This window comes from Lepidochelys olivacea, assembly GCF_965140295.1.
Source record: "Lepidochelys olivacea isolate rLepOli2 genome assembly, chromosome: 1".
Classification (NCBI taxonomy): Eukaryota; Metazoa; Chordata; order Testudines; family Cheloniidae; genus Lepidochelys; species Lepidochelys olivacea.
In genome coordinates this window covers 340508628-340528089 of record NC_140411.1, presented here as the reverse complement: position 1 = coordinate 340528089, position 19462 = coordinate 340508628, and the positions used below count along the sequence as shown (strand labels likewise).

The 19462-nt window shown below is 45.0% G+C and overlaps 1 protein-coding gene across 2 annotated transcripts in view; it reads left to right on the top strand.

The window, feature by feature from the left end:
* The window catches only part of PROSER2 (proline and serine rich 2), a 31691-nt gene extending 15121 nt beyond the window's left edge, over positions 1-16570 (top strand). For both annotated transcript variants that reach the window (XM_084617455.1, XM_084617454.1), the window contains exons 2-4: positions 1-228; positions 11464-11716; positions 13793-16570. In XM_084617455.1, coding sequence (XP_084473581.1) covers positions 94-228; positions 11464-11716; positions 13793-14799 — 1395 coding nt within the window. In that variant the 5' untranslated portion in view covers positions 1-93 and the 3' untranslated portion in view covers positions 14800-16570. The remainder of the gene's footprint in view (positions 229-11463; positions 11717-13792) is intronic.
* Positions 16571-19462: the final 2892 nt, after the last annotated feature.

Genomic DNA, 19462 nt, shown 5'->3' with positions numbered 1-19462 from the left:
AGATGAACGTGGTGAGCAGCTGCACATAAGGCATTGACCACTTTCTACACTGCCTAACAAACTTGCTTTGGAACGATCTTTCTTTTGGGTGGGATGCCTAGAAATTTGATGTTGGACTTTTCAGAAATGGCATCTGAAATCTCACCAAAGTGCAGACTCGAGAGCTTTGAAAGAAGTGGGAGCTTGGAGAGTCGAAGCAGCAACTCTAGGTGCAGAAATTTTACCTTGGTAAGTGCTCAGTCTAGCTAAATGACCTGACCTACCTTAGCTTTCTTTGCATCGTGTAGTTCGTTTTTGTTTTTTTAAATGTTAAGCTCAACTGACTTGAGTCCTGTATTATTGATTTTGATTATAGCGCTACATAAATGTTAAGGCCGAAAGTAACCATTTTGCTCCTATGACTTTCTGCCTATGACTTTAGTATGACTTTCTGCCTATGACGCAGGCCATAGCTTGTGGAATGCCTTATTTTATTTCCTTCACAAAGCTGGAATAACCAAGACTACGTTGCTAGATCAAATCACGTTGTAAACTTCCCTATTCTGTTCGCATGCATTTTACCACCACGGATTTGGAATCACCATTGACTCGTTCCAGACACAGACAAGTCCTTTGAACAAAAGAAATTGGAGATGTTTACCCTCTTCCCAAAGCGGGGCAGCTTTGAGAATAACCATTAGTAAGGTAGTGCTTAGTGCTTGATTGTAGACATCTCTTGTGTTCGGTTTCCTATTAGATTAGGCCCTTAGTTGTCACTAGCTGCATAAAGGCTCTGCCGCTCACTCAGCCGTAATATAATTTGGTGTGTAATGAATACATCACCATAAACACAGTTGTCTTCATATAAATGCATGTGTGTGGCCATTAAAATGGCACATGAGTAATCGCTGAGTGTGAGGCATGAGCCTTGCATCCTCCAATTAGAATGACTGACTCAGACTGTTCACTTCACTATTCAAGCATTGTTGCTGGAGGGGCCAGGGAAGTGATGGGGTCCTTTCACACTTGAGTCAATGATTCATTCATGGGTGGTGGGTATAACAGGACCGGGGAGGCTAAACCTTCCCAAAGACCAGCCCTGGCCCCGCCCATACTGCATCCTCTTCCCCCATGCTGGTGCCCAAGTCTGCAGGAGCTCAGTTCTGCTGCCACCCAGCTGGTGGCCTGGCGCTGGGGGGTGGCTGGGAGGGGAGGCATGGTGGGCACTTGGGGCTCCAGTGGATGGGGGGCAGGAACAGGGCCTTAGGTGCAAAGAGTGGGGCCATGTGGTTAGTTCCCCTGAAGCGGGGGGAGAGGTCTCACACGCTAGCCATGCAGTCATTGCCACTGAGAAGGGAATGACACAGGCAATGTCTGTCTCTCAAAAGCACTGAGCATCCACAGCGGCAGGTCTCAGGCTGGGCCCCCAAAGTCAGTGGCAGGTTTTGGGAAATGAAACACAACAGGTGTTCACATCATCACCTGTCTACTCCTCAGCATCAAGAAGTGACGTGGGCCACCTCTTGAATGACCTTCATCTAAGTGGGCATCAGCATGCCATATGCCTACATGATAGGGTTGGAATCCTCTGCTGTTGTGGTGTTTCCTGTATGTAACAAGAGGAGGGGTTTTTTGTTTTTTGTTGTTTTTTTTTTTGTACCAAACCCAGCAGGGATAACAAGCTGGCTATTGATGGAGGACTTCCACCAGTGTCATGCATCTCTCAGCTGACCAAGCTCAGGAAGACATTCATGCCTTTTCAGTAGGCCATGCTGTGTAGTTTGTGTGGCTTTTTTATCCATATGCAGTAGGAAAGATTAATTCTAGTGTGACAAGTCTCTTAAATGACATCAATATTAAATAGATGTTGTTACATGGTTGGCATAGCAGATAAAGCAGCTAACAACTAAGGACAAGTTGCAGCTCCCATTGTCCAGGAACGGCAAACCATGGCCACTGGGAGCTGCGGGTGGCTGTGCAAATGTAAATGAACTGTCTGGCGGCCTGCCAGCAGATTACCCTGATGGGCCACAGGTTGCCTGCCACTGCCTTCAGCAATGCTCTTCCTCCCAGGCAACGCCAATTCCTTTTGTGTCCTTTAAGCCAGTCACTTAAACTTCTTGTCTTTGCTTCCTCATTTACAAAGCGAGGATAAATAGTACTTACCTTACATGTGCTGTTTGTAAAGGTGTGGAGTTTTTTGGGGAGGGGTGGGCAGGGGGAGAGAGAGAGAGAAGCCCTGACAGCATGTTAGACTTCCCTTATGGTCCACGCTGTTAAAACATTTCATCACTACATCTTAACATCTCTCAGCAAATATAAGTTACCCCTACCTGCTTTTCAGCTGGCATCGCACTCTTTAGCCACTACAAGGTAGACCGATCATTCAGTTCAAAGGTTTCGAAGAACTTACCTTTATCTGCATTAATGAGTTTGTTTATCCAGATACATAACACAGGGAGTCAGCGTCACTTTTGCTTTGCGGGGCTTCAGAGGATTCAAAGCGAAAGTATTGCTTGAGATTATTATTTTTTTTCCCCAGCTGGTTACAAGAAAAGGGCCCTCCATATCTCTAGGTGTCTAAACTCCATCCAGTTACCAGGTGCAACCTTTGGATGAGAGATCTCTATGGACTTCAGACAAACACAGAAAAACAATAGCATGTGCAAACAGTTGAACTAACTCTAGCATATGCTCGCTGCTCAGAGCCAGTCTGGCTGACGTGGTCGCTTAAACACAACTGCAAACTGTCTACCCCCGTGCTGCAACTGTGAAACTGTACCGCTGCTCGCGTTTGGGGGAGAAGCTTAAATTCTCAATGTACACAAGGCCCCTGTGTAAGAACTAATTCTTGCCAGCAGCCTATTGTCACTTTTGCATATTATGTAGAGGAAGGCTTGGAAATGTGATGCAGCTGTCTGCATTTTAATGCTTTGATCTAATCCATGTAGATACAGTGCATTCTTTAAAGCACAGCATACTCTTATGTTGACTAGAGAGAGCTATTTTTAACGGTACCTGTATCCATGCTGTGTGTTTGGAGTGGAATTTGCCTAACCACTTAATAACAGACACTTAAGGGTTAGCATCACAAACCAAAATGTAAGTTTCATTTAAAAGTGATCTAGCCCATGTCCATTTATTTCAGAACTGTACAAGGTCACATTATTCAAGGAGGTAAGTTTGCCTACAGATCTGTGAGCATGAAAAGTGACATTCTGCCAATATCTAAACATATCTCCTTGTCTGAGCAAAAGTTGAATATTCAGATCAGAATCTCCTTCCTTTGAGGTTTTTAAGGTCAGGCTTGACAAAGCCCTGGCTGGGATGATTTAATTGGGGATTGGCCCTGCTTTGAGCAGGGGGTTGGACTAGATGACCTCCTGAGGTCCCTTCCAAGCCTGATAGTCTCTGATCAGCTAAAACATTCTCAGCGGAGTGAAAGATGACTGCGCCTTCCCCATGCATGGAATCACTTGCATGGCTCTAAAAGGGTGGGTAAACTGAAATACTCCATTCTTCTCAAGAATCTCCATTCCTCATCCCAAGCTTTAAATTTAGAGCATGCTCCCTTTCATTTGGGGCAAGGGCTCCTGTTCTTGGTCATCTTTTTTTACACAGCTGATGAAACAAGTGCAGTTGAATCCAGGCTGAGCAGTTTAAGACTGTATATTTGAATCTCGCTGGGGATAAAATGAGGCCCTGGACTTTTTCAGGCGTCCGTTTACGCATCAGCAGTTTAAGACCAAAAACAAAGGTTTGTGGGCTGAAGCAGCAAGGCTTCCTTTTTCAGTGCTTTAATTCTGTAATTGTATTCATAGGTGACAGGTGGAGCCCCCACTTTAGGGAGGCTAGCCCCTTTTGTCTGCCCCCCCCTCCATGGCTGGAGCCTCAAGACACACCCCCGCCCAGAGGAACCCTGAGCGCTCCCCATGTTGGCCAAAGGAGCCCTGGACTGGCCAAAGCCCCGAGCCCTCCCCGCATCCTGCTCGGAGGAGTCCCAGGCCGCGAGCCTCGGCCCTGCCATGCCTCCCCAGACCCCAAGCTGCCCTGGGTAAAAACCTCTCGTCCCAAAGACGCTTTTGATATGCCCCACGCAGGTTCTGAGGTGGCTGAGGAGGTGGTATTTGTTACTCAGCTTCCTGGGTTCAGGAGTCCAGGGAGATTACTGATGAACCTGGTAAACTGCTTAGCACCTACTGCCGCCTCAGCCACCCTGGAACCTGCATGAGGCATAATAAAGCCCAAACTTCCCCCTCACGAAACCCCACAATGGGGTCCGTCGGCAGTGGCAGCACCAGGGTGGGCAGAGCCGCCTCTGGCCTGTTATACCCGCTTCCCAAGATTGTGCTGTTTCTAAATCCAGCCGTGAGTAACTGAAGTCATTTCTAGGTGGGAATAGCATATCAGTGCAATAGTGTCATTTCCTGAAACCATACAGCGCGCTCGAGCATGTCTCAGGTGAGTTGTGCTGGCACTGAATTATGGCATTGAGATTGTACTAGTAACAGCTACTGAGAGGACCTCCTTCCTGTGCTGATTACCCTGTGTGCGGTTAAATACTTACTGCTCTTGGGCATGGTGTGTAGCCTTCATGTTAGCTGCTATTTTTGGAAATAGGTTTTAACCAAATGCTCACGCTGCCTGGCACTCGGGGGCTGGGGTCCGCGCTGGCCGGTGCTCCGGTGCTGGGCACCATGCTGCCTGCCCCCTCGTGTTGGGGCTGGGGGCCGTGCTCAGCTGCCTGCATGCCTGGCGCTCTAGGCCTGGGGTGGGGCGCCACGCTGCCTGCCCGCCCACCCACCTGCCGTTCTGGGTCTTGGACTGGGGACCACGCTGCCCAGCACTCCAGGGCTGGCGGGGGGAACTCTGGCGGCCTGGCAGACCCCTCTGGGCTCCATGAGGGGCAGGCCGGCCAGGGGCTATCCTCCCCAAGCTCATGATTCACCCACCGCCAATGGCAGACGTGCTACCTAAACAATGACCGGTGCACTATGGCAGCAGGACAAGGACAATTTGCACAGTTGCGCTGTTCCCCCTGTGGTAGCTGTTGGCCCTGCCATCACGCAGACGCATGTGGTGGAGGCCTCCTTGCTCAGAACAAGCCAACTGGAATCAGGAATACACAGCTGCATCAGGCACTGGGTAGTGAGCAGCTGCATTCCTCCCCATTCCTATTCTTGCATTGTAACATCAGATTGTGTGAAGCAATTCCATACATGCCAATCTCAGGCCTTCCCTTTGCACAAGTACCCACTTAACCTTAGTTGCACCCAGGCTCCTCCAACTTCTCCAATAAACCCAGGAGGTTGCACGGCAGTAAGGTTTTAGAAGATAAGGGTGTTAGTCAGGAATTGCAGACTTGATTCTACTACAACTATTCCCTTGTTAATGTGAATTTACAGTGGACTGATCACAATAATACCCCATGACTCTTGACTCCACCATGCTGAATGTAGGTAGTAAGTTAGATAAGATTAAGTGGTCCTATAATGACACTATTTCTAGTCTATTGAGATGATCCTCAATCACTGAATTTTTCCAGTGTTTCTGTTCTTTGTAAAATACCTGTTTATGGTCTATAGTCCTAAATGTATATGTAGAATTAGAATCTCTTCACGCAATCATACATGGAAATGACTAACCCTTCTTGTTCTGAAGCACCTCTTTAATTCTACTAAGAGTTAATGCTAAGCAATAAAAATGAAAATAAATCCCTTATATTAAAGGGCCAGTAGATCAGACCTTACTACCCAATTTAAAAGACAAGGGTTGCACAAGTCATTGTGGGCCTTAGTTACTGACGCAAAAAAAGACCAACCAGAGAACTTTACAGATCCAATGCTGTGATTGTAGGGATGGCTTTCAACACTGTTACTTAAGTGTACTTAAAATTTGAACAGAAATCAAGCACCGTAAACACAGAATTTTACCCTCACCCCCAATCCATTTATAGAGCTTAACTTCACTTAAACTTACAATGTAGCAAAATTTTCAGATTTAATAAAATCATGGGATATGCAATACTGGGTCCATGGCTGTACTATATTTGCCAGTCCTTAATATTAAAGTAACTTTTCTGGACAGGGTAGAAGAGAATTTGCTCACAAATTTTGAACACAAACTTTCCTTTACAAAAAATATTCCAGTTGCATGCACACTGCTCATGCCAAACAGGGCAAATGTGCATTAAGTTCTAATATATTCGATGCCAACTGAACATACCCATCTTTTTTTGCTTATAATCCAAATTTCTTCCCCATAGGCAACAGCTTTAAAACTCTAAATATTTCCGTTTTCAAACTTCAGCTGTCCTTTGACAGTAGCTTTTTCTTAGAGCAAGAAAATCCACTTCCCTCCCTGCCCTTTCTGCTTTCCAGCATGAAAAGGAGTTGCAGGGGTTCTGCTTAAACTTTCCAAAAACAAATTATTTTTTGGGCAGCAAGAGAGAGTGGGGAAATAAGCCCCAAAAGAGGTGAATGTTTTGACTATGTGGAAAATAGGGCTATAATGGGAACAGGTTTTGTAACCTTAGTTATAGTTGGCACGACCAGCACTTCCTGTAATAAAATTCCTCCCCTTTTTCTGAAGCTTTCAGTATAATTTGAGGAATGCAGAAGAGCATTTGGTAAGACAGCAGTGCTCTTAGAGCAGTGATAGCTTGTAATTCCTCAAATTACACCGTGGAAGTACAGAGACCGCTAATGTAAGCAATAGCCATTCACAAGCTCTCAGAGCAGTATTGTCCCACCGTATTGACAAATGCATATTATCCCCATAGTATCTGAGCAGCTTGAACACCAATGGATTTATTCTCATGACACCTCTGTGGCAGGGAAATATCCCCATTTTATAGATGGCATAAACCTGTGGCAGGGCTGGAATCTGGACGTTAGGGGTCTCCTGACCCCCATCTCAGTGCCCGAACCAAAAGACCATTGTTCCGCCGCAGCTGCTTTCTTGCCACTCCCATGAGAAACTGACTACTTGGGTGACCGTTGCAGAGAGAAACTTTTGGCTGAGGAAAGGAAAAAAAATGGCTGTGAACGTAGACTTGTGCCTGATGATACTGGGAGGGCACAATGTGAAGGGAGGGCCATGTGACTGCCCCACCTGTTGCTTCTGGGAGGAACCTTCCAGCCCCACCTCCCTGGGCCAGGGCATCCAATCCTGCTGGGGGCTGGGGCCACAGGACTGGGAGCACGTGCCGCTGGGCTGGGCTGGCTGGCCTCAGCCCAACTCACAGCATCAGTGTCTCTCTGGAGTTCCCACACGCTCGTGGGCATCGCAACAGGGGGAGGGGCATGGGCAAGGCTCCTGCCTCCGGCTGAGCAGAAGGACCTTGCTCCCAGCCCCTTCCCCAGTGACCTTCCCGCCCTGGGCCTGGCCCAGGGCTGCTGCATGGGCCCCTGTGTACTTCTGCTGCGCCTTTCTTCCCATCCCCCAGCACTTGAAGCTCTCTGGGCCCTGGTAGCCAGGCCTGGGCGGGGCTGAGCCACGTCTCACGCTGGCTGACTGTGCTCAGTACCACTTGCTGAGAGAGGCGGTAGCTAGGTTGACAGAGAACTCTGTCTACAGTGGGGATTAGGTCACTTTAACCATGTCACTCAGGGTGGATTTTTCACACCCCTGAGCGATGTAGCTGAGTTGTCTCTACATTTTAGTGTAGACCTGGCCTCTGTCAAAAGCAAACCAATGTTCATATGCTAAGGCCTTGATCCTGCATTGCAGGGTTAACATATTGCACAGTGAGGGCTATTTCCCTGTTCACCCCCCAGCCAGTTATTTCAACTCAATGGATGGGGGCTTTTTGCAGGGGGAAGGGGAGGGCACAGTAGTGGGGTTTTTTTGTTGGGGTGTGTGTGTGTGGGGGGTGGATTTTGTTTTTAAATGGGAGACTTTTTTTCTTTTTTTCTTTTTTTAAACTGTAGTTGAAAAATTTTGCTCACTTAAAACCCAATCCTGCCATAAGGCCAGAAACCACCCTTTGAAAACATCAGCCCAAGAAATCGGTGCTTTAGACAAGCAACTAAAAATGGGGCTAGAATGGAAATACTTAACTACAGTGTAATGCAGGTGCCAGCTCTTGCCAAGGCTGCAGGCATTCGCTAAGAACTGACAAACTCGTAGCTGGAGACCAGATCAGTTCACTTGTGTTAGTTGCTCAATAGATATTAGACTCTAATTCATGCAGCAACTTACAAACATTCTACAGTCTTATTCATAATGTCTATAGTCCATGCTATAAAGAAATATGTAAGTTTTGCTTTATAACTTTGAAAAGGTCTGCTCTGAACTTATGAACTCAGATGGGAAGTGTATGGGATTGGGTTTTTTCCACTGCCCATTCAGAAGAAATAGCAAAATCAGATAGGCCATAAAGGAACATTGCAGTACAAAGGATTGGTTAATGGCCCTGTCGCACCCTGGCAATGCTGTGTGCAAGGAAGCTCATTCTGTATGGATTGGGAAGCTGAATGAAGGCAATAAGACAAAGGAAAATTGTCCTTCTTTTTGCTGCTTGAACTGTCACCAGGCCAGAGACCCCAAACTAAAGCCAGAGATCCCCAGGGGTCACCTCCTGGGTCTGCCCTGAAAGACACTTTGAATTGACAGATCACTACAATTCTGTCACTCTTAGGATTTAGATTGCAACTCGCTATATGTTGGCTTGCTTTAACCTGTAAAGATTTATTAACTAGGGAAAATAAATGAGTTAGCTTATTATAGGTTTGGCTACAGGTATTGTCTTTGGTGTAAGATCTAGGGTACCAATTGATCTGGGGTAAGTGACTGGTCCCTTGCGACTGGAAGCAACCTGAATATGGTGTCAGAGTAGCAGCCGTGTTAGTCTGTATTCAAAAAGAAAAGGAGGACTTGTGGCACCTTAGAGACTAACCAATTTATTTGAGCATAAGCTTTCGTGAGCTACAGCTCACTTCATCGGATGCATCCAATGAAGTGAGCTGTAGCTCACGAAAGCTTATGCTCAAATAAATTGGTTAGTCTCTAAGGTGCCACAAGTCCTCCTTTTTCTTTTTGTGAATATGGTTTGAATTTTCTGGTGACCATTTATCACTAAGTCCAGCTTGCCTGGGTGCCAAGATAGGAGAGTCTAAGGGGACTGTCTGTGACACCCTGGTAAGACTGTTATAGTGATCGAGGAGTTCACGTTTGTTACTGGCTTGGTGAAATCTAATTATAGAACTTACCACCAGTTTGGGGTGCCTGCTCTTTTTGACAGTCCACCCTGAGGTAGGTAGTCACGGTTGTGAGCCACTCCATACAGTGTGACACACAGTAGTTGCTGTCACCAGATCATTTCACCCAGTCTGCCGGGGTACGCTTCAGGTTACACAATTAATGCGTGGCGTATGGGTGCCAGAGCCACAGTGCTTTGCTCGTACCCGTCTGGCAACATTTACTCTGCCAGCAATACAGCTGGCTCTCAGGGAATGCATCAACATCGCAAACTTCTTGTGTTGGAAAAAACAACCCAAGACTTCTCTCGTATTTATTAGAAAGCTTGCATTGATTGGAGCTCAACCAGTACTGACCGGGCTGGTTTACAAGTAGGTTTTTTGCTCTGAAGACCCAAAGGTGGCTTCGAAGCTGAAATGTAACCAGTGGGGGGGGGGGGGAGGGGAATTCCATTGGCTGCTTGGGATTATAAAGCTAATTGTGAGCCCTAAAGTATTTACCTTCACACCCACATGGTGGTTATTTAAATCTCAGACCCATCCACACCACTGAGTGCTTTAAGGCTTATTGCCAGTCACCTTGTGCTTTTCATCTATAGATGATAGTGTTCTGCGAAGGTAGGTCAGCAGCACTGTCCCCATTTTAATGACTGGAGCACAGAGGCAAAGGCTTTGCCTGCACCAGGATTTTAGCCACTGGTGTATCTGCACCAGTGCACACTTTTGTCAAACCCTTCTTTACCCCAGCACAGCTTGATCAGCACAGCTTACTCTGGTTTGGCACAGGTTACATTGCCTTGGTGTAAACTGCGTTTCCTCTTGGGTTTTGCACTGGTAGAGCTACACATGTCTGGCTTGTCAGGCCATGCAACAAGCTAAAAGCAGAGATGGAAATGGAACTTGTATCTTGATTCCCTGCCTGGTTTCCCCGTTTGCAGGCAGCAGCTGCTAGCCATTCTTGCGTTAACACACTGGATGAGAGAAGTGTAATCTAGAAAAAGAAGCAAACCTACGCTTGCCTCTCATTGCTGCTAGAACAGGGTGCTTGCATACACTGTCTGCAAAGCTGTTGGGAAATGTCTTTCCCACACCCATTGTCTCATAACAAAACTCCTTACTAGTCACTATTTGTCATCCTTCTACTTGTGGAAAAGAGGGTGCTTCCCATGAGGTAGGAGTGTGAGAAGGGTTCATGCATTGCTACTCGTTCCCGTGTTATCAGGATCAGGTTAGTCGAGAGCGGTGAATCAGGGAAGACTAAGTGACTTCATGGATCATCCAGTCTATTTCCCCACTCATGCAGGATTATTCCCTTCTGGACAAAACCTGCCTAGCTGGCCCCTCTGCTGTCAGGATACTGTCAGGAAGCATTTCCTGATATTTATTCTAAATTTCCCTATTTCTTTGATTTTTTTTTTTTAATTCTCCTTCATCCTTGGTATTTACAATTTGTAGATAGTTGGTTTATCATGGATATCTGTCTTTGCACATTGCTGTACCCCAATCTTCTTGTTTCCCCCCAACTTGATAGTGACCAAAACGACTATTTTGGAAGCCCAATATGACACAAGAAAGGGTCAGGTACTTAGCTCTTCTGAAAATCAGACACTTTAGTCTGTCTTGCATCGGACGCTCAAACACTGAACATTTGTGAAAACATAAACCTATACTCTGTAGTATCCATTCTCAACCAGAGCAAGTGAAATTTATTTTGTTTAATACACTCTGCTAAAATAGGGTATCACAGCAGTGGCTATTTCATCCTTTGTTTCTAATAGTTTTGTAGTTCTACCAAAAAATCAAACTTTCCAGTCAAGACTTAGGCTCTATCAAGCCGTACTGCCTAAATCATGGTGTTGTAGCTATTTAAGCTTCCCCCCCCCCCCCTTAGTATTTAATAGTTTATTAAGGTTGGAAGTTTCTGATAAGATAGGTTTCAGAGTAACAGCTGTGTTAGTCTGTATTTGCAAAAAGAAAAGGAGTACTTGTGGCACCTTAGAGACTAACCAATTTATTTGAGCATAAGCTTTCGTGAGCTACAGCTCGCTTCATCGGATGAAGTGAACTGTAGCTCATGAAAGCTTATGCTCAAATAAATTGGTTAGTCTCTAAGGTGCCACAAGTACTCCTTTTCTTTCTGATAGTAATTGTTAGGATCATGCTTTTTTTCTTTAAAACAGGTGCTGCATTTGTGTTCTATTTTCAGTTAGCCAGTCTTTGCAAAATCCTAGACAACTAGCATTTGTTGTTGTTTTCACTTTAAGACTCTTTTCTCTAACTGTAGGATGATGAGAGTCTCCAATACCTGACCCATGAGGAGAAGGATGTTCTCCGGTTTTTTGAAGAAACGATTGATTCTTTAGATGATGACTTGGAAGAACAGGTCCTACATGATAGCGGTATCCACTGTCACTCCCCAAGATCAACGGACAAAAATGTTTCCAGCCATTCAGAATCTGAAGATATCATTGACTTGGTGCAATCAACCCTTGAGAGCAGTGATCACAAGTGTACTCTGAACAGAGAAGTAACACCAGGTAAAATGTGACTGCTTCTAGTATATGTACATTGAAGCAAATCTGTTATTACTCAGGATACAGAAGTTCTAAGTCTTTTCAGTACCAACATACCTCTTGTTCTGAATTTGTTGAATCGTACTTCTTAAAAAGCAGATTTTTCGCCATGTCCCTCCCTGTTGGTACTGGCACACAAACTTCCCCTACACCAGAGGTGACGCATGGAGTGGGACATGCAGAGTCACCCCCCCCCAAAGATTGCTCGGTCACATGGTGCAGCCTGGCCCCCCTTCCTGAGAGGCAGCTGAGCCAGCGGGAGAGACAGAGGCAGGAGAATCAGCTGCAGGGAGGGGCCTCTGCTTTCCAGGAGGAGGGAGGGGGTGCACTACATTCCGAGGGGGGGACTCCTTGAGGGGGCGTGACTCGAGCTGTTCCAGGGTTGCTCCCGCCTCCCTCCCCCCAGCAGGCACAGGTTGTCTGAGTACCACCCACGTGGCTTAGTAGCTCAACATTATTAATTTCTGCCCCCCTGCCCCAAAACACCAGAGCATTAACAAAATAAAAGTATCATGAAGTTGTTCCAATGAGCAATAGGAGTGAAATGATACTAAACTGGGAGGAGTGGTAGATACGCTGGAGGGGAGGGATAGGATACAGAAGGACCTAGACAAATTGGAGGATTGGGCCAAAAGAAATCTGATAAGGCTCAATAAGGATAAGTGCAGGGTCCTGCACTTAGGACGGAAGAACCCAATGCACAGTTACAAACTAGGGACCGAATGGCTAGGCAGCAGTTCTGCAGAAAAGGACCTAGGGGTGACAGTGGACGAGAAGCTGGATATGAGTCAGCAGTGTGCCCTTGTTGCCAAGAAGGCCAATGGCATTTTGGGATGTATAAGTAGGGGCATAGCGAGCAGATCGAGGGACGTGATCGTTCCCCTCTATTCGACATTGGTGAGGCCTCATCTGGAGTACTGTGTCCAGTTTTGGGCCCCACACTTCAAGAAGGATGTGGATAAATTGGAGAGAGTCCAGCGAAGGGCAACAAAAATGATTAGGGGACTGGAACACATGACTTATGAGGAGAGGCTGAGGGAGCTGGGATTGTTTAGTCTGCAGAAGAGAAGAATGAGGGGGGATTTGATAGCTGCTTTCAACTACCTGAAAGGGGGTTCCAAAGAGGATGGCTCTAGACTGTTCTCAATGGTAGCAGATGACAGAACGAGGAGTAATGGTCTCAAGTTGCAGTGGGGGAGGTTTAGATTGGATATTAGGAAAAACTTTTTCACTAAGAGGGTGGTGAAACACTGGAATGCGTTACCTAGGGAGGTGGTAGAATCTCCTTCCTTAGAGGTTTTTAAGGTCAGGCTTGACAAAGCCCTGGCTGGGATGATTTAACTGGGAATTGGTCCTGCTTTGAGCAGGGGGTTGGACTAGATGACCTTCTGGGATCCCTTCCAACCCTGATCTTCTATGATTCTATGACCACGACTGTAACAAGTTTACTTGTTCATGCACCCGTTCCTTTACCCACCTCTAGCCCACTCTTCTGTGGACAGTCCTCTTGTGCATTGATGGTAGTGGAGCCACCATGAGGGCTTAGAGGAATGTGGCTTCACTGACCAAACCCCACCACATGGGTAGGTGGCACCCATGGAGCGTGGCCTCCTGATGCCTACACACAGCCAGGTTCCTCAGACTCTCTGCAGAAGAGGAGGACTTGCCCATTAGCAAATGAGCTACTTGGGTCTTAAACATGTTTCTTTCCCCTCTGGTCACAGTAACCAAGAAAGGGCCCAAATGCCAGAAATAGAGGAAAAGGAGAAGGCTGTTGAAACACTGCACATACATCTAGCAGGTATGGGAATAATGGATTAGCAGAAGGAAGGATTGTATCAAACCCATCACAGACAGTGTCTAAGTGGAGGTGTTAGTTTGTTGCCAGAGGAGACATTAAGCTACTCAAGTTCCAACTTTTTATTCAAGTGAAAAATTGGGGGACTAGGGGGAGTTTGGGGGGGAGAGGCCAATACTCGTGAAAGGAAGCCTTGTGTTCTACTCTCTGCAAGGACCTAATGAGATTCCATTTGTTTTAAGTGTCAGAAGCTGCCAGGAGAACAGATGGTCCTAAATCAGAGGGCAGTGAGCTGCCTGAGAAGATTCCACCTCCCGATGCTCCCCCAAGCCACCCTTCAGCTCCTCCATTGATGAGCGATGAGAGAGTTCTTGCTCCATGCCCAGTGCAGCACCCCAAGCTTCATCATGCCATCCCCACTCCACTTATCTTGGCTCAGAAAATGTCCGAGAAGCAAGATGAGACCAAGACAAGCTCTCCCACTTCCCCCAAGGAGGAGAAGCCTGTGGAGACAAGGAAAGCCCCAGTGCAGAATGGAGACTGTTTCCCAGCCCCTAAGCACCCTCCACTGCCTGGACCCAAATCCTACCGGTTTCCAAGTAATATCAACATAACCAATGCAGGTGGGAAAGAATTCAACCAAACTATCTCTAAGGCAGCAGTCAATGTGCAGGTGCGCAAGGCCCAGGTGCTGGCCAACATGAACGGAGCAGCCTTTGGGACAGCTGAAATAGAAGAGAGGTGGCAGAAGAATGAGCTCTTGGTTCGCAACAGAAGCTCCTCCTTAAGAGATCTAACTTCTGAGCAAATACGATATGACGCTCTGACTAAACTAGGCCTGGTGAAAGGAAGGCCAAGTCTGGTCCAACAATATCATGCCCCAAACGCACAGAAGATACAGGACTTGCAGGAAGAACAGGGAGAGACTGTTCCTAATGGGTATCAAAATATCCACACAACCTTAAAATGCGATCCCAGCCCTCTCCTTCCTATGGGCAAGACCGTGAAGATCAAACCAGACACAACTCTCACCAGTGACAAGGTTGCTCGACAGAATGTTGCCAAAAGCTTTTTTGACCATGGGCAGTCTGACTTAAATCTGGATATGAGAAAGAGATCAGGCTCACTGCCTAGACCTTCAGGATTTCGACCCCAGGGCATAACAGTACAGTTTTCTGGCCGAGGCTCAACAGAAGAAGCCAGGAAAGAGGCTCTTCGGAAACTGGGGCTGCTGAAAGAGACTATGTGAAAATCTGAGGGGACAATCCTGACACCTGGGGGCAAGCGAATGGATTGGTTTTGTGTTGGAGTAGTCAAACAGAATCAGGTTTAAAAGGAAACTGGGAGAACAAAGGGCAGTTCTCTGCTCCTGCAACCCAAGGAGGAACTAAACACTGTGAAATCGCAGGGACTCACTATCTTCGCACCAAGAGTGGCACCCCAGAGAGTCAGCAGTGGGTTCAACACTACATCCTACCAAGTTACCTGTCTGATGTTCAGTGACTCGTGAAGACTTTAGAAAGAAAAAGTCCTGGCTGTAGCAGAGGGCATTGCGTTAATGAAGTGTTGTGTGCAGTATTTTTTTTTTTTTTTTATTGTATGTAGATGACAAATCAAATGGAGGATTTTCCTTATGCTGTACCATTCTGAAGCCAAAAAACAGATAGGGGTGGGGGTGTGTGTATGATATATAACTGAAGTCTTCAACCTATGTGACACAATTCTATGACTTCTTTCTTTCTTTCCTATCATATTTTATTACCCAGCTCTGCCCACATCGATACATAACAGGTGTTGGAATCTTCCTAATCCTCACTCTGCCCAAAATCTCAGCTCAAGCACGTCTCTGACTTGTGCCTCTGCACAGAGGGTGGCTTCCTGTTTGGCCTTCTCTTGGACATAGAGGCCCAGGCTTGCAGTGGGTAACTGCATTGTTCTGCCACTCTATTTGAACGTCACCTCTCCTCCTAAGCAGGTGCTTCCTGAGCATCTAGCGACCTACTGGGTGTACAGTAAAAGGCACCTGCTAGCTCTCAAGGATACGTGCAATGTGTTCATCGTGTTCCCCTGACAACCAAAGAGTAACTTGACAATCGTATAAAGGTTTAGTTTCCTACCAGAAATGATGACCAGAGAAGCCATAGGAACAAGTTAACTTTGTACCCAGAATGAGAGCCTTGTGTTTAATGTCTTACTTTAAACAAGAGTTCAGCGGAGGAAACCATAGTTCTACTCCACTGAGCAGCTGTGGCTCAGTACTGTTACTTTTATTAACTGACAACTGTTTTTTCTAAGTCTTTCCTATGCTCATCCCTATAGTGTGAGAGCCCTAATAATTCCCAATTCAGAAATGTACGTTTCTTTGCAAACGTCAGCTTATCCTGCTAACACACCACCAAAGTTATAACCAAAATCCCTGTACATTAAACAGAATTAAAGGCACTTGTATTTTCCAACACATGAAGACTTCCAAAACTCTGTCCAGTTGCCACTTTCCTGTGCCCAGCAGACAGAGTTTAAAAGTGGTGTGAAAATACTTATTTTTTAAATTTTAGAAGGGATTTATATCCCATATGGCACAGTTACTCTTCCTAAACAAAATAACTCATTTTCTCCTTCCAGAAGTATCCCAAAATACTTTAAGACTAGAAGCTAGTTTAGAATCTAATGGCAAAGTATCTGAATCTATTTACTCATCTTTATTTTTGTACATTTGTAAGAGGCCCAAAACTTTTAATTTCTCCTAAAGGGAAAGATAAACCCAGTCTCCCTCTCTCACACACTTTTTTTTTATGTCGCCTGTAGCATTTTTTTCCCCTTTCCTTTTTTAAATGGTTGAGTTATAAATCTTGGAAAATAAGAGGAGTGGTTACAATAGAGACTGACACACCCTGTATTATAAAGTTCTGACAACTGTGATAAATATATTTCTGTATTTCCTTGATAGAAAGTTTTAAGCAACACTTTCTGAGTAGAATTTATAAATGAAGCTTTTGTGAAGGAAAATCTTTTCATAATCGTTTACCTGCCTCATAAGTTATAAACATTTTTTTAAAAAAATAGTATTTAATCAGTTTTTATAATTGATTGCATATGTTATGGAATCTGGCTGGTTTTATTATTTAAATGAGGGATTATTTCTTCAGGCTTTTAATACTTTGATTTGAAATCATGTTCCCTGTTGTAGCAGATGTTGTAAGTAATTTTGAAATAGACTGACTATTCTTCAAGCAAGCAAAGCACTTAAGCATGTGTTTAGTTCAATACATGACTAGATCCACTGAAGCAAATAAGACTACTTGCATGCTGAACTTTCAGCATGTATTTAAGTGCTTTGCTGGACCTGAGAAATCTGGTCCCAATTCAGGACTGTATTTAAGCATGTGCTTGGGACTTAGGCTCATGTTCAGGACAGCAGTTAAGTGAGGGTAATGCATTGCTAATGCATTAAACGTATCATCTTAAACATTTTTTATTTCAAACACTACTTTTTCTACAAGCAAATCAAATTGAAGTGTTTCACAGCTTTTATGCATCAAACTTTTTTGAATCCTAGTAAAGAAACACTACAAATGCCAAACCTGTATAAACCATCTTTACATTTTATCACATTTCTCTCAACAGTAACAAGTATTGATCTTGTGCTTCAATTTTTTTTTCTACAGGTGAGATCACCCTCTTAACAATTAAAAAAAAAAAAAAAAAAAAACCTTTTGTTTTACCCAAATATTTCTTTGAGTGAAGCTGAATTTCATATATTAGTAAAATCATAACATTTAAAAGTTGATAAGGTTTTTCTTATCTAGAAGGTATATAAGAGATCGCAAAATCTTCAGTGTTACCTTGTCCTTTCATTCTTCAATTAGGGTTGAATCCTCAGCTGGTGTGAACTGGCATAATTCTAAAAATACAGCAACTGAGGGTGTGTGGGCCAGTGTATTTATTTGGGTATGCTAACATACCCGTTACCCCATTGATAAAACCTTTCCAGTGTGCCTAAAACTGTAGAAAGTAAAGCCATGTTCTATATGTGAAATTATTATAGCTGCTAATGAAATAACTTGTATATTAATACAAACTATGTTGTATATCATGTCACTGTGTATGTAAATGTTGGAGGTTTTATTTTAAGGTGGTAATTTGTCTTACATAAATGTGCTCTGAAAACCATAATGAATCAGCTGATTAAACTAACTAGGATAAAACCAGTAGTGGATGAAAAGTGGAGGAGTTGTGTTTTTTTTTTTTTCCTTGCAAATGCTTCTTTTATCATCCAGCAGCACGTGACTCCTTTCCTTTCTTTCTAAGATGAAATGACTGAGGCCATGCCTATCCTACAGGGGCTACAATGGCACGGCTTCAGCTCTGTTACCTGTGCTGGAGATGCAGCCTAAAGCAATGGAAGGGGTTTCTCTGTCACTGAAGTTAATCCACCTCTCCATGGGGTGGTAGTTAGGTTGACAGAGGAATTCTTCTGTTGAGTTAGCTATAACTACCACAGGGCTAAGGAGCTAGGTTGATCTAAACTTTAAGTGCGGTGGGGGATGCGTGGAGGGGCCTCCAGGGTCATGTACCCCCCCCTTCCCCGATTTGCTGCTTGGCTGGTACTGAGCATGCTCACACATATTGACCCTGGGGCTGAAGCCAGCTGCCTTCACTCCCACTTCACTCTTATATACCTTCACTGCCGCACAATTGGCAGGCATGGGTTGTTTCCTTAAACTGCTGACATGAATTAAGCCTTCCCTGTCTCATCCCAGTTCTAGTACTCGGAGATGCACAAATGTAAAGAAAACAGTGTTGTGCATTCAAAATGTAGCACTCATTTCATAAGGCGATATTTGCATCCTTGCCTTTGGGGTAATATCCTTTGGGCCAGACCAGCACCCTTTGTGTACTGTAGTGAGCAAGAAGAAATCATCACCTTTCCCTACCACTTTGCTATTGTAAAAACGTCCTAAATGGGGGTGGTGGTGGTGGTTCCTGTATAAACTCCTCACAACATCTCCATGTCTGCAGGGATGTGCTGCCTGCATTGTAGGAAGCAAGCATAACCCTGGAGGAGTATACCTAGACGAGGGTGTCTTCGTTTTTCTCCTCATGCAGCACAGAGTTCCTGTAAGGAAGATTTGTACAGTAATATGCTCAGTGCTCTTCCTAATTGCTTTTTATTTTTTTTTACTGTTTCTCTTCCCTTTCCCTGGGATACTTGTATATCAATAAATGTAGGAATGACAATTTTCTGAGGAAACTTTAAAGTTGCATCTCCACGCCGGGTTAGCGTCTCTGTGGTTGAATAAAAGGGTTAAAGTCAACTTCTTTAAAAAGTGAGGTTCTATTTGTGTTTCATTTGAAATCGCTTTTCAGATTGATGCCGTAGCCAAGAATGTCAAATATGCATGCCTAAAGTGAGGCCCCCATCTCTGTGTTTAGATGCCTAAACCAGTTGTCTCATTTACACAGGTGCCATGCATCTGCTGCTCACACAGGGTGACCAGACAGCAAGTGTGAAAAATCGGGACAGGAGGTGGGGGATAATAGAAACCTATATAAGAAAAAGCCCCAAATATCCAGACTGTCCCTATAAAATCGGGACATCTGGTCACCCTAGGCTCACATCAAAGCTTGTGGGAACTGCTGGTTTATAGCACGACTGAAAATCAGGTCACTTATTTGTGTGATTCAGTCTATGCAGAGTGGCTGGTACATTTATTTTGGCCTTGACATTTTAATTGTATGGTTATAGGGGCTTATTGAAAACCCAGGCTATGCACCAAGTGTCTGTGTTAAAGGGGCTAATCCTTCGGGTGTGTTCATGCTAGAAACGCTGCAGCTGTGCGGCTGTACTGTAGGCCCTCACTACAGCGATGGAAGGAGGTCTTCTGGTACTGCAGTAAATCCACCTCTCCAAG